General features: G+C 41.6%; 1 protein-coding gene across 1 annotated transcript; it reads left to right on the top strand.

Annotated features, from left to right (window-relative positions):
* Positions 1–610: 610 nt before the first annotated feature.
* SUCO (SUN domain containing ossification factor) lies at positions 611–8,909 on the top strand (the record flags this gene model as incomplete). Its single annotated transcript, XM_009871541.1, has 7 exons — positions 611–1,768; positions 2,629–2,716; positions 4,019–4,123; positions 5,903–6,057; positions 6,395–6,486; positions 7,800–7,855; positions 8,016–8,909. Coding segments are annotated over 7 exons (2,101 nt in total), but the record flags the coding sequence as incomplete, so codon positions are not given.
* Positions 8,910–12,408: the final 3,499 nt, after the last annotated feature.

Below are 12,408 nucleotides of genomic sequence, written 5' to 3'. Positions count from 1 at the left end.
AATGTCAGTTAAATTGTATTGACAAAAATTCTGGTTTAGAAGCTTACATATTTTTTTCTAGGCTTTCCTTAATAAAAATACGTATGCAAAGATATGGAATTAGGTTGGGCGGAGGAGTTGTATTTAAATATTCTATGGTGTTTTTTTCCGGTTGATTGCAGTTGTTTAGAATTGATTTGGCTGCTTAAAGCTGAGGCTCTAGCTCTTAAATGTTAAGACATTTTTGCTGTATTTAGTGGTTTTATGGTTTTCTACTGCTGATTGTTGAGAGATTGAGGAAGGTCGGTGAGAAGGTTGTGATTTGCATTAGAAGATTGCAGCAGAAAGTGATACTTGAACTGGTGACTCTTTTCAAGGGTGAGGAAAGAGAAAATATCCGACTGAGAAGGCTTGCTGTTGCAGAAGCAAGGGTTGAAATCTGTTTGAAAATCAGGTTTCAAAAACACCAGAGAAAATACAAACTTACAGAATCTCTGACTGTATCCAAATTGGCCTTTGGTCACTGGAATAAGCTTTTCTGATTTTCTAAAACATCCTACTTTTGCAGTCTTCCAGAGCAGGAATGTCCAACTGTTGAAGTAACATCCTGTATTTAACTCTTTTGTTGTAGACTTGTTACTACAGATATTTCACAGATGGATAAAGAGCAATTAATCGTGGATTTGACGAAAGAAAGTCCTATTGTTCAGCTAGTACAAGAGTATGAAGAAGATACAAGCCAGTCAACAGTAACCTTACTGCCCAGTGATGATCAAGAAGAAGAAGAAGCATCGACATGGTTTGAGCTTGAGACGGAAAATTACTGCTATGACATGGCAACAGTATGTTGTATTTCTACCTTTTCAGAATATCTGTTTAAATGGTGCTCAGTTGCAGTAGCCATGCATCGGCAGCATAGTAAAACTGAAGGTAAACAAGCGCAAGGTTACTCTGCTGATGTTCAGCAGCCACGGGTGGTTCTGACTGAGTCTGTACCTATGTCAACAGATGAGCCTGTGCCTGAGCAATTAGACAGCAAAGTTGAGAAACCGGCTGGAACTACTGTTGCAGTTGACTTGAGCAGCGTGTTCCATGAGGAGATTAGTAATGAAACCACAGATGCGATTGAACTGGAACCAAGCCATCCTCAAACTGTTTCTCAGTCCCTCCTGTTAGAAGTTACTTCTGAAGTTAAGACATTGCCAGCAACAGACATGACATTGGAGTCCCCAAAAGATGATGCAGGCCAGGTAGCACCCAGGGTGACTCCCCAGGTGGATATAACTGATACCAGTGCAGAAGCAGAAAAGGCTGAGAGCTCTATTGCAGAAGAAAACCTTGTAGCTTCTGAGACCAGTGTGGCCACCGAGGAGATGAGCACAAGAGAGAGTATTGCTGCTCCAGTGATTTTAAAGCCGACAGAAACTGTTCTGCAGGCTGAATATACAGTGGGTATATTAGCTGGTGATGCTGGGGATGGAAAGGAAAGCACTCCAGAAGTGCAAAAACCTGTTCTGCCTCCTGTCGAGTTATCTGCTGAAACAAAGGAGGATGATCAGGCGACTGAAGAAGCTTTAATGGCAATTCCGGTCTCTGGGGGACCGCAGAGAACAGCTACAGACTTCTATGCTGAATTGCAAAATTCAACGGATCTAGGCTATGCGAACGGAAATCTTATTCATGGATCTAATCAAAAGGAGTCTGTCTTCATGCGCCTTAATAATCGCATAAAAGCCCTGGAAGTAAACATGTCTCTCAGCAGCCGTTATTTAGAAGAACTTAGTCAGAGGTAAGTCTGAGGAAGACTGGTAAGAGTTGACCGTATAGAAACGTGATTTTAGCCAATGGTACAAGGGAGCGTACACATACAGAAAGCAGTGCAATTGAAGTGGAATATAACGTGAATCATGGCATAAAGCCTTATGGAAAACTTGAGAAAAATACCTAATGCTAGGTAGCTGCTGGAGACTGATGTGTCTGTGGGCCGCAGGGATTCTCTTTCTGTGTTTCAGACGCAGCCACGTTTATGTTGTCTTGAGGAATGTTGTCGTGGGTTTTTAAAAGGATAAATTTGTTGCCAGGATGTAAGCACTAATGCTGTCCGTAATCCTTTCAGCAAAAGGTTACATCCTTCTGTTGCTGTTAAACTGAATGACAGAAACCTACAATGCCTTCCTTACTTTTATTCACTTAAACAGTGATGTAATGACTCCTGTTGAAGAAGGGAGTGCAGAGAGGGAACCAAGAACTTTGTGAGGGGTATAGTGTTTATCTGGTGCCCCTTTAGCTGTAGGAGAATCGGGAAATGTACCTATTTTGGAATCTATTCCAAAGGAGGGGCTCTTCATTATATTTACTGTCATGTCATCTGTCTTGGCAGTCAGTGCTTGCTCAGAATTGTCCATAGTGAATTCCACTGAATTGATGCTAAGCTCTAAGGTGTTGAAATAGATTTCATATAACTTTGCAAAAAAAATACACGTCAGTTTTATATGTGAAACTTAAAAGGAAATACAACTTGATTCTTAAATAAAGCTCATCTGGGCAAAGAGAAGTTTTCTGCTGGCGTAGTTGTATTTTCTGAAAGCAAGCCTAGTGCCAAGAAGTTTTATGAGCTAGTATTTCAGATATTTGCCCTCTTTGTTTCAGGTACCGAAAGCAAATGGAAGAAATGCAGAAGGCTTTCAATAAAACAATAATAAAACTTCAGAACACTTCAAGAATAGCGGAAGAGCAGGTATGGTTTGCTGGAGTACTTGTTTTCTTAATTAGGGAAGTTTACTTTTAAGAAGGAGTTGCAAGGAGCTGCAGAAATCCTTCTGATTTAAAGATTTTTTTATTAGCTGCATATTTCCCTTTTAAAATTATCTATTCTATGCTTCCCACTTTTTTTTCTGTAATAAAACTTTTAGATATATTCACAATTGTTTTGGAATAAAGCCATTTCTGGCTCCATTTCTTGATTTTTGTATTTGTAGAAAAAAATCAGTTGTCAGCTGGTAATGGCTAAAACTCTTAAATGTCTTTATCAGTGGAAAAGTTATCCATGTAATTTCCAACCCTTGTTTCTTGGTTGAGCTGCACTCCATAACCATTGTTTTCTTTTTGATGAAAAGCCTTTCATCAGCTTTGTTTAAATCTCTGATGTAAAGCATAGATAAGGAATTACTTTGATTCTCCTGAAGAGACTGAGCCTTTAGAAAGTGAGAGGTGTACAGTTAGTGGCCTGTGCCAGATTTGTACTTAAAAGGGCAGTGCATGTAGCAGAAGCTTTAGTTTATTCTTTAAGATTTTATTCTTTTCTAAGCTGAACAGCCCCATCTTTCTGAGCCTGTCCTCATCGGGAGACGTTCCAGCCCCCTGATGGTCTTTGTGGCCTCCTCTGGACCACCTCCAACAGGACCGTGTCCTTCCTATGCTGGGGTCCCAGAGCTGGGTGTAGAACTGCAGGTGGGGCCTGAGCAGAGGGGCAGAGTCACCTCCCTAGACCTGCTGGCCATGCATCTTCTGGTGCAGCCCGGGATGCATCATAGGATAGGGATCCTGTTGGGACATTTTCCAGGAGACGAGAGCTGCTGAGGGCTCATTCCTGGCTGGCTTGGGCTCCTGTGATGGAAGTGGCCAGCTGATGCCAGACCAGAAGCTGTGCATCAGCCCTTAGGCTCGAGCTCTGCCTGGTCATCTGCACGTGTGGTTTGTAATGTAACAGTGCTCAACTTCCTGACAGTCACTGCATGGAGCTGAGTGCTTAATCGGCCTTTAATGAAGATAGCAGAAATCAGTGTAATGTGCTTGACATAGTGTTACAAAATGTTATTTACTACGTAAAAATATTGATGTTTTTAAGTGTGTATATGACTAATGCAGCTTAGACAGTTTCAAATGTTGTATAAAAGTTATGTTGAAAACAATGCTGAATAGGTCACGTGGCTGCGAAATGCCTGGCTGTGTCACACAGAACGCTAGCTCGGTACACGTGAGAGTGTATGATAGTGGTAACCTGACGACTAAATCGCATGGCCATGACTTCTTTGCACAGGACCAGCGGCAAACAGAAGCAATCCAGGTGTTACAAGCACAGCTCACCAACATGACGCAGCTAGCTTCCAACCTGTCAGCAACTGTGGCAGAATTAAAACGTGAGGTAATTATAATTCAGCAGTATGGCACAAGAAGTCAAAGGAAACGCGTGCATGAACGTATCTCAATTTGCAGAAGCCTAGAGTCTTTAAATGAAGCTTTTAATTTGAGAAGTTCTCTATAATGTTGCTTTCAGCCTGCCTTAGCAGGGGAGGGTAGGAAAGTGAATAGCTAGAGCTGTCATGTGTGCAGGAAGATTGGTAATAACTTCTACTCCAGTCCTACTAGTCCCATGATTGTACTCTGAGCCTAACAATAAAGATACAACTTAGACTAACTTAATGACTCAGCCTTCCTGTAGTGCACTGGAGTTGATACCATTCTGTGAAACAATTCTTAATGAAATTAGAAGACTAACCACTGACTTGGAAATGGCAATAATATGTTTTGTTACACATACAGAATGTTTTACATGTGTCAAAAGGACTGGTAAAGTTCATGCTTCAAGAAATTTTCTGACACTTATTGTGTTACGTAACCAGTTGTATTGCGTGACTTTGTCAGACAACTTCAGTAAAACGGGATGACTTGCGGTGTCCGGCGCTTCTGTTGTCTGCTCAGGTATTAACAGACTCTTGGCACAGGAGTCTCTGTGTGCCAGGAGCGTTCTGGCCACTGCTGGAGCTAGGTTGTAATAACTGAGGAGTGTGTAGAGGGGTCTCTCTGTTAGTTACTGAATGGGAGGCTTACAGGGCTAAGGCACCCTCTTCCTTTCCCTCTGCCTGTTGTGATTTTTTTGAGATGAGGAGAACCATGCCAACAACATTAGGAGCATATTCCCTCAAAAGTTTGTTCTCCAGCCTGGCATTTCAAGCAGTACCTTAAACACAACATTTTTGTTTTGTTCTGATTTTGACGCATGATGCCAAAGACATTTCTTGAACTGTTTTATGACATGTAGTGAGATTCCTTTTTTGATGGCTGGCTGGCTAAGTTCCTGTTCACGAGTGCTGTAGTTTTGACCAGGATTTGACCGTGAGATCATAAGGTATGTTAGAGGAGTATCCTGCAATTTGAACACGTGGCTTTCTCTGGACTCAGCTCTGGTCACCTGAATCTATTAGTCTGAGACATTACAAAATGGGAGGTCATGTTCCTTTTCTAAAATCTATGTAAGACTTCTAAGATTGCTTAGTGGTTTAAGATTTATTTTTTTTTAACAGGAAAAGCATGCAATTAATTTTTTTTAAACACTATCTACAAAATAACCTGAGGTTTCAGCTTCCATATAATTCTAGTAAGCTTCATCTGTCAGTCTTCATAAATTAACATACTTGAAAAATATGCTTCAACTAAGTTGTGAACTGGAAGATGAAACTCACTGAATCAAATGAATGTCATGGTATTTATTCCATGAAGTCTTGCAATGTCAGCTGATGAAAAGTGTCACATAAATTTAAGACAGTATTATGTCCATGTCAGCAGGGAAACAGGAAGTTCCTTTCTCTAGCACACTTTCTTATGGAAAATCTATTACTCTCAGGCTTGAATACTCTTTGCAAGGGGCAGTTGCTTCTTTAAGTTGTGGTAGTACTGTAGCTAGTGAAATCTTGTCCTGTGTTACCAGCTAGTGATTTTCAGCCTTCAGTCCTTGATTGCTGGTAGCCAATAGACTCGGTCAGACCTCTGAAAAATACTTGAATTTGAACAAGTGTTCAGTGAAATTGAAGCAAAGTGACTTGAGAACATGTCAGTTGTGGGATTTTAAGATTTTAGTGTTGAAAACATGCATATAGTATTATGAAATTATTCTTTGTCTTTTGCAACTGTATCATTCTTCCAGGTTTCTGATCGACAGACTTACCTTGTGATTTCTCTCGGCCTCTGCGTTGTTCTGGGCTTGGTGCTTTGTGTGCAGCAGTGCAGAAGCAATTCTCAGTTCTGTGAAGATTACCTCTCAAAAATTCCCAAGAGTAATCACTACCCTAGCCCCAAAAGGTAGTGTATATATATTTGAAATTTGAAGCTTTTAATATTTCCTGAATCTACTGAGACTGGCACGTCTGCTTTAATTCCAAGTCTTTCTGCAAACTCAAAGTTGATAGGAGAGAGCTGTTACTGCTCTGTATTATCGCTCTCTGAGGAGCATTCTGGGACTTCTGCGCTTAACATGCCTTGATAGGTTGTTGCAAAGACAGTACTGTGTCTGTTTGCCAGGCTTTCTTGGGCACCTCAGGGAATAATTCTGTCCTACTAAAAATGTTTCCTTATGAAAAATGCGTATGACAAAGTTCTGAGAAAAACATGTTAAAGTTTTGTGGATTTTGTTTCCTAGGTGTTTTTCCTCCTATGATGATATGAATCTGAAGAGAAGAACTTCTCTCCCACTGGTCAGATCACAGTCTTTTCAGCTAGCTGGTAAAGAAGGTATTATTCATGTGTTGTACATCTGCTCTCTCGTGTTACTCTAATAGTAACACCAATAGAGTGTGTTTTACTGCAAGTGTAAAAAGAAAATGGAATTGCAGGTTAATATCAAAGCACCATGGATTATAGTAGTTCACATACACGTTCTGTGTATGGTGTTGGTTTGTGAATGTTACCAGACACTTGCAGAACTGTGCTAAATTATGCTAAATACTAAGTGTAGTATTTGCTATCATTTATACTCGACAGGTGTTTTCTTGGGGTTAGTACCAATCCATGCAGGCATTCAGGTCTGCAACGCTATGAAGCTTAAGGAAAGTGGCTTTTTTTGGTGTTTTTGGTTGGAGTTGTTTGGGTGGTTTTTGTTGTGTTGTTTTTTCTGCTGGACGTGGGAAATCTGAGTGCCCTACTTCTCAGAAGTCTGTTAGCGTGTCTTTGAAACTTGGCAGGTACTTACAGTCCAAATTTATCAACTATAGTAGGAAAATCTAGACTATTTATCTTGGCTTGGGTTTGAGGAATGATCTGTTCTTTTCAGTATTTGTTACTCTTAGGACAACTGAATTTTTATTTATTTTTTTTTAGGCCATCATCATGCCAAGACCAAAAGTGTTGTAGGTTATATTAACTACCAAGTATGCAGATGATACTGCTTTTCTGGGTGCAGCCAAATTGCTTCACAGTTTGGTTTGTTTTTTTTACTGTGAATAAAACTCCATGAAAAGTCATGAATTAGGAGCATGTGCAATAGAGACTAGCTAAGGTGCGAGGGTTTTTTAAAGAAAAAGATAATTTTGCAAAACCACGCTTCTTCCAAATTCCCTCCTGCTTTGACTTTGAAGAATGACTTGCAAAGCCCTGACAGAGGAATGCCAGACTGATCTGATGTCGGTCTAAACATCTGTATCCTTGATAGGTACACGTGCTTCTAGTATCTGTCCTGTCACGGACAGGCCGCACGTTAAACGCTATCATGTTCATAACCACTCATTTTTGTAGAAGGTAACGTTTGCTGACTATTGTTCCTTTTCCTCAGAGGATGTTCTCTGCACCTCTCCTGTGTTCTAATCTATGAGGAGGACAAGTGTTCTCAAGTGTGTCTCACTGACAGCTGCCGTGGCAGCACAGAAGTCCTCTGTGTTGACTTCACTTTCAGCATTCAAGGGTTGTACCTCCTTTAACCTAGAATGGGAGCAAAAATGCCTTGTGCTAAGTGGAATATTTTGTCTTGCTATTATTTATTTAGAAAACGATGACACTGCTCTAGAGCTGGCAGTGTCAGGACTGCTAAATTCATGTTCCCTCCCTTACAGTGGATCCAGAGGACCTGTACATTGTAGAACCCCTGAAGTTTTCCCCAGAGAAGAAGGTACGCTGGCTGCGGGGACGGGCAGGCGGAGCTGAGCCTGTCTCTGCTGGCAGGTGGCGCATGTCTCAGCTTTCTCCCCTGTGCTGCTTCCCAGGCTTGGTTTTTATGCTCTGCTTGCCTTCCAGAACCTAACTGTTTCTCTTTTCACTTGTGGTTTCAGAAAAAGCGTTGCAAATACAAAAGTGAAAAAATAGAGACTATTAAGCCAGCAACAGAGCCTCTGCATCCAATAGCCAACGGGGAAATTAAAGGAAGGAAGCCGTTTACGAATCAGAGGGACTTCTCTAATATCGGGGAAGTTTATCACTCTTCGTATAAGGGTCCTCCATCAGAAGGAAGCTCTGAAACGTCATCGCAGTCTGAGGAGTCCTATTTTTGTGGCATTTCAGCGTGTACGAGTCTGTGCAATGGACAGACCCAAAAGACAAAAACTGAGAAGAGGGCTGTAAAACGAAGACGGTCTAAAGTTTCAGACCAAGGGAAGCTCATAAAAACTCTGATACAGACTAAGTCAGGGTCAATGCCGAGCCTGCATGACATAATCAAAGGAAACAAAGATATAACAGTGGGAACACTTGGTGTCACGACAGTTTCTGGACACATCTAAAACTAGCTTGTCAGAACATGAGAGTGTTTGTTCGTTTGAGAACAGTCTGTGGTATTCTGTGGGAGGATAGTGGGAGACGAAGAGCTCAAGTAATTGGAAAGTATTCAGAAATTTGGTTTCTGCCTTTTTAAATAGATGGGATTGTGTCAATCTTGGCTATAAGCTGCAGCTTTACAAGGCTGATAATTTCCTATGAGAACAGCTTGGGGGGAGGGCGGGAAGGGTTCATTTTATAAAGGTTTTTTTTCACAGTTCCTGGGGCAGAGATTTTTTGAAACCCAGTTTGTTGGGTGGAATTAGGGATAAAAGCCTAATCCTCTTCCTTTAGCTTTGTTCCTATTTCTTGCACCTTCCCATATTTATGTGCCTTTTGTCTATTTATAACGCCACTGGAAGAGGGGAGATACAATTGTTTGTCATTTGATTTATTTTGTAATTTCTCTAGCTTTTTTTGAAGATGCAACACTACAGTGCTGTAAAGGGACACGTGTTGGCCTTCAGCTGGACTCAGTGATGTGGACTGGATACTGTAAAAATGCTAAGAGATGGACTTGCCTGACTAGAGTCTGGTTTTGCAAACTCAGTTGGGGGAAACAGCTCACTAGGGATGGTAGTGGTGTTTATTTCCACATTCAGTTACAAATTGAAACTGTAGTCTGATGTGCTGAATGAATGGCAGCGGCTCTTCAGTGTTTGCTGCGTCTGATGGGATCTTGGGCTGACGAATGCTTTTGTTGGCTAAACAGCCTGCTCTAGTCCCCTGAAGGAAGGAAACGGGGAGTACTCGCTGCTTCTGTGCTCGACGTTCAGCAAGGGTGCGCGGGTGCAGCGGGACCGTTCTCTGAGCCAGCTCTGGATGCCTGGAGTTTGCAAAGCCTCGAAGTCTCACCAGTCAGGCTGGTTCCAAGTGGGTATTTCCATAACGTTTGCTTTTGTATTGGCTAACAAATGTGCAGTGCTTGTATGGTTGGTATTTTCATATCCAAGTGTTTTGTTGTTGTTTGATTATTTTTTTTTAATTATTTTGACTGTGATTGTATATTTGGATACTATAGGATGTGTGATTGCTAAAATGTTGAGTGTGTATCTGAGTGAGTGGAACAAAAGGTTATTCCTTTTGGGAGGTGTTACAGGTTCACATTGTAAAAAAAATGAGTTAACTTATTGAGCACTTTTAGTGGTACCCTTTTTAACAGACCTAATGCCTTTCCTGGGTATTGTATGTAATGTGACTTATTTAAAGCCTTTGGTTTTTTTGCTGCTTTCTTGTTAGTTTATGAATACTTTAAAGTGATGTACTTTTGGAGTTGATCTGCACAATTAGCCAGTCGGAGCACATGAACCAGGCATATTGAACATGAATTCAGGAGGGTTTCAAACCTGGGTGAGGAAGAAATGTACCACCTGAGTGCAGCATACAATGTTGTGGAACAAGAGTATGTAACTACAGAGCTGTAGTGCCATTAGAAACTGTGAATTTCCAAATAAATCTGAACACTTTGTCTTTAATTTTCTGGCATTTTTCCTTTGAAGCTGAAACTTGTGGCTTGAATTCTTTGAGAAGGACTAGCCTTTAAATTTCAGTCCAGAACTAGGACTGGGGTCCTTCGGACCATAACAAGGAGGTCATAAACTTATTTGTCAGCCTGGATGTGTGCATTTGTTTTAAAATAAGGGGGAGTGAGGGAGGAAAGCTGAAAACTGAGTGATGCCATGTGTAAAAGTTCAGGAATTGTGGCCATATAAAACTTCTCTAGAAGTTTCCAGCAGGTGTCAGTTCTCGTCTTGACTGAGGGATCCTTGGAAGTGGTAGCTTTCTGTGAGAATGACTGCATGAAGTTACGTCTTGGTACTCACAGCTAAGCCTTGTGATGGATATAAAAGGCCATTAAAATAAAACAGTCATTTATTGTCTCAAACTGGGGCTTTTCAGCTTGAAGTTTGACACTTACTGGTCCCTTCCTTCTGCCTTATTTCTAGCAGGTGTAGCAGCTCTGTGTGCAGCCGAATGCTCAGTTCAGCGGCTCTCCAGCATCTACTGCTCTTGTCAGACCTCCCCAGCACTAATTCCTCGCTTGAGCGTATCAAGACTGCTTCATCGTAGCACTATGATTTAAAAAGCAATTGAATATGGAGTTGGCTGTGGGGTGTGTATGTTTTGGGGTGTGGGTTTGGTGGCTTTTTTATGATTTAGAGTTCTTTATTTTGTCTTGCTACATCACCTGTAGGAATCTGCTTTCCTTTACTACCCTGGCAGTCACTGAGCTGTTCTTCTTGTCAGTAAGAATTGGCTGAAGCTGGACATGACTGGATTATTAAAGCAGCTGTCTGCACTCTCTGACTGTAAACCAAAGACCGACAGACCTAGAATACCATCTCTAATGAGAGTTTATTTTTTGTTTGTTCTAGCTGGCCTATAAACATTAGGTGAAAGCAGTTTGATTGTGAAAGTGAAGTTAAACCAAAGCTGGTGGTGACGACGTGTATTAACTCTACGGTGTGAGCATGGAGCTCTGGACCAAGGAGGGTTGCCTTTCCTAGGAGCAGTGGTTCCATGAATGGCCAGAAGCTTTCCTCCTCATCCTTTCCTGTTTTGTTGGAATGGATAACTTCTTTTTTTGTCCTGTGCACATTTGCCTCCTAGACGCTTACCCCACAGCACTGGTGAGCAATCCTTGAAGATGACTTGGAAATTACAGTTGAGGAATTTGCAGCACTCCTCAGTGCTTCTTCATGGAAGGAGAACGTATTGTGTTTGTTTCAAAGCATTTATATATACATCCCCATTTTCGCTTGGGAAGACAATGCTTAACTTTGGACTGAAATCCCTTTTTGCTGGTGCTCTTATGCTGATACAGTCTGGTTTATGCCTTAAATGTTGATAAGTCTGAAGAGGTGGTGCGTGTTTAAATTCCAAGCACGTGTTCAAATTTCCAAGTTAAAAATTTTGGATGTGAAACTAAATGCCTTCCAAAACAGTCCTTTAATATACACTGCTCTCTGTATATTTTAAAAAATTTGGCATGGCTTGGGTTTAAGGAGTTGCTGCATTCTGTGGGAAGAATACCAGCGATGAAGCTTGTCAAGCGGTGAACGCACGGGAAACACGCCTTGGGAGTAATGCGCATCCTAAATGGACAGAGCAGAGCTCTGTGGTGAGAGTGTGGCTTGAGGCCATGTCTTGCAGTTCATACTGGAGATATGGTAGATAACATGGGCAGAAAATCCTCATGTGCAGGCTCCTATGTTTCAGTACTGTTTGGAGAACAATTCACAGTGTTCCTGCTTCTGAAAGTACCTTAAAATCAATGCAAAGAGTGATGATGTGGGCTTTGTAGGTTCACTTGCCTGAAAACTACTTTTTGTTCCTAAGAAGTGCTGCCTCGGAACTCTGAGTCAGCAGGAGCTTGTGTGAATTCAGCTGGTGCGATGGAGAGCAAGTGGCATCGTGCACAGCGTGTGGTTTTCTCGTGTCTTAAGTACCTGGCTAACAGAAACTCTTAAGGCACGGTGAAAAATGTTGGCCTAGTTTTTTGTGCTGGGTTGGTGGAGGTGGCTGTTAGCAGCGGTGACTCCTGTGAATACAGCACATCTGTACGTGTCAGGCGAGGAGTGGCATCCCTGTTCTCCTGAGCACCTTACCGAACCGTTTAAGCTGTGTCTAGGTCTGAACATGCAAATCAAAGCCATAGGTTGTGCTTCAGCCGCTGACACAGCCAGCACCTATGGAGCTGATGGTGCTGCTGCAAACTGGAGAGAGTTTGTTTTGGCAAGAGACTGGAGATTTGAACCGCAGCTTCCTCTGCTGCTGCCTTGTTGCTTTTAATTGTTTGTAACCCCTTTTTTTTTTTTTTTTAGAAAAAGTTCTTAATGTCAAGATCTTACTGCCTTTCATGTGGGCTCTTGAGTCATTTTTTACTTCCAGTTTTATTAATGTCACGCTGAC

The sequence above is a fragment of the Apaloderma vittatum genome, unplaced genomic scaffold (genome assembly GCF_000703405.1).
Source record: "Apaloderma vittatum isolate BGI_N311 unplaced genomic scaffold, ASM70340v1 scaffold33276, whole genome shotgun sequence".
NCBI lineage: Eukaryota > Metazoa > Chordata > Aves > Trogoniformes > Trogonidae > Apaloderma > Apaloderma vittatum.
Note: the sequence above shows the minus strand (reverse complement) of the source record. Positions and strands in the feature narration are given on the sequence as shown.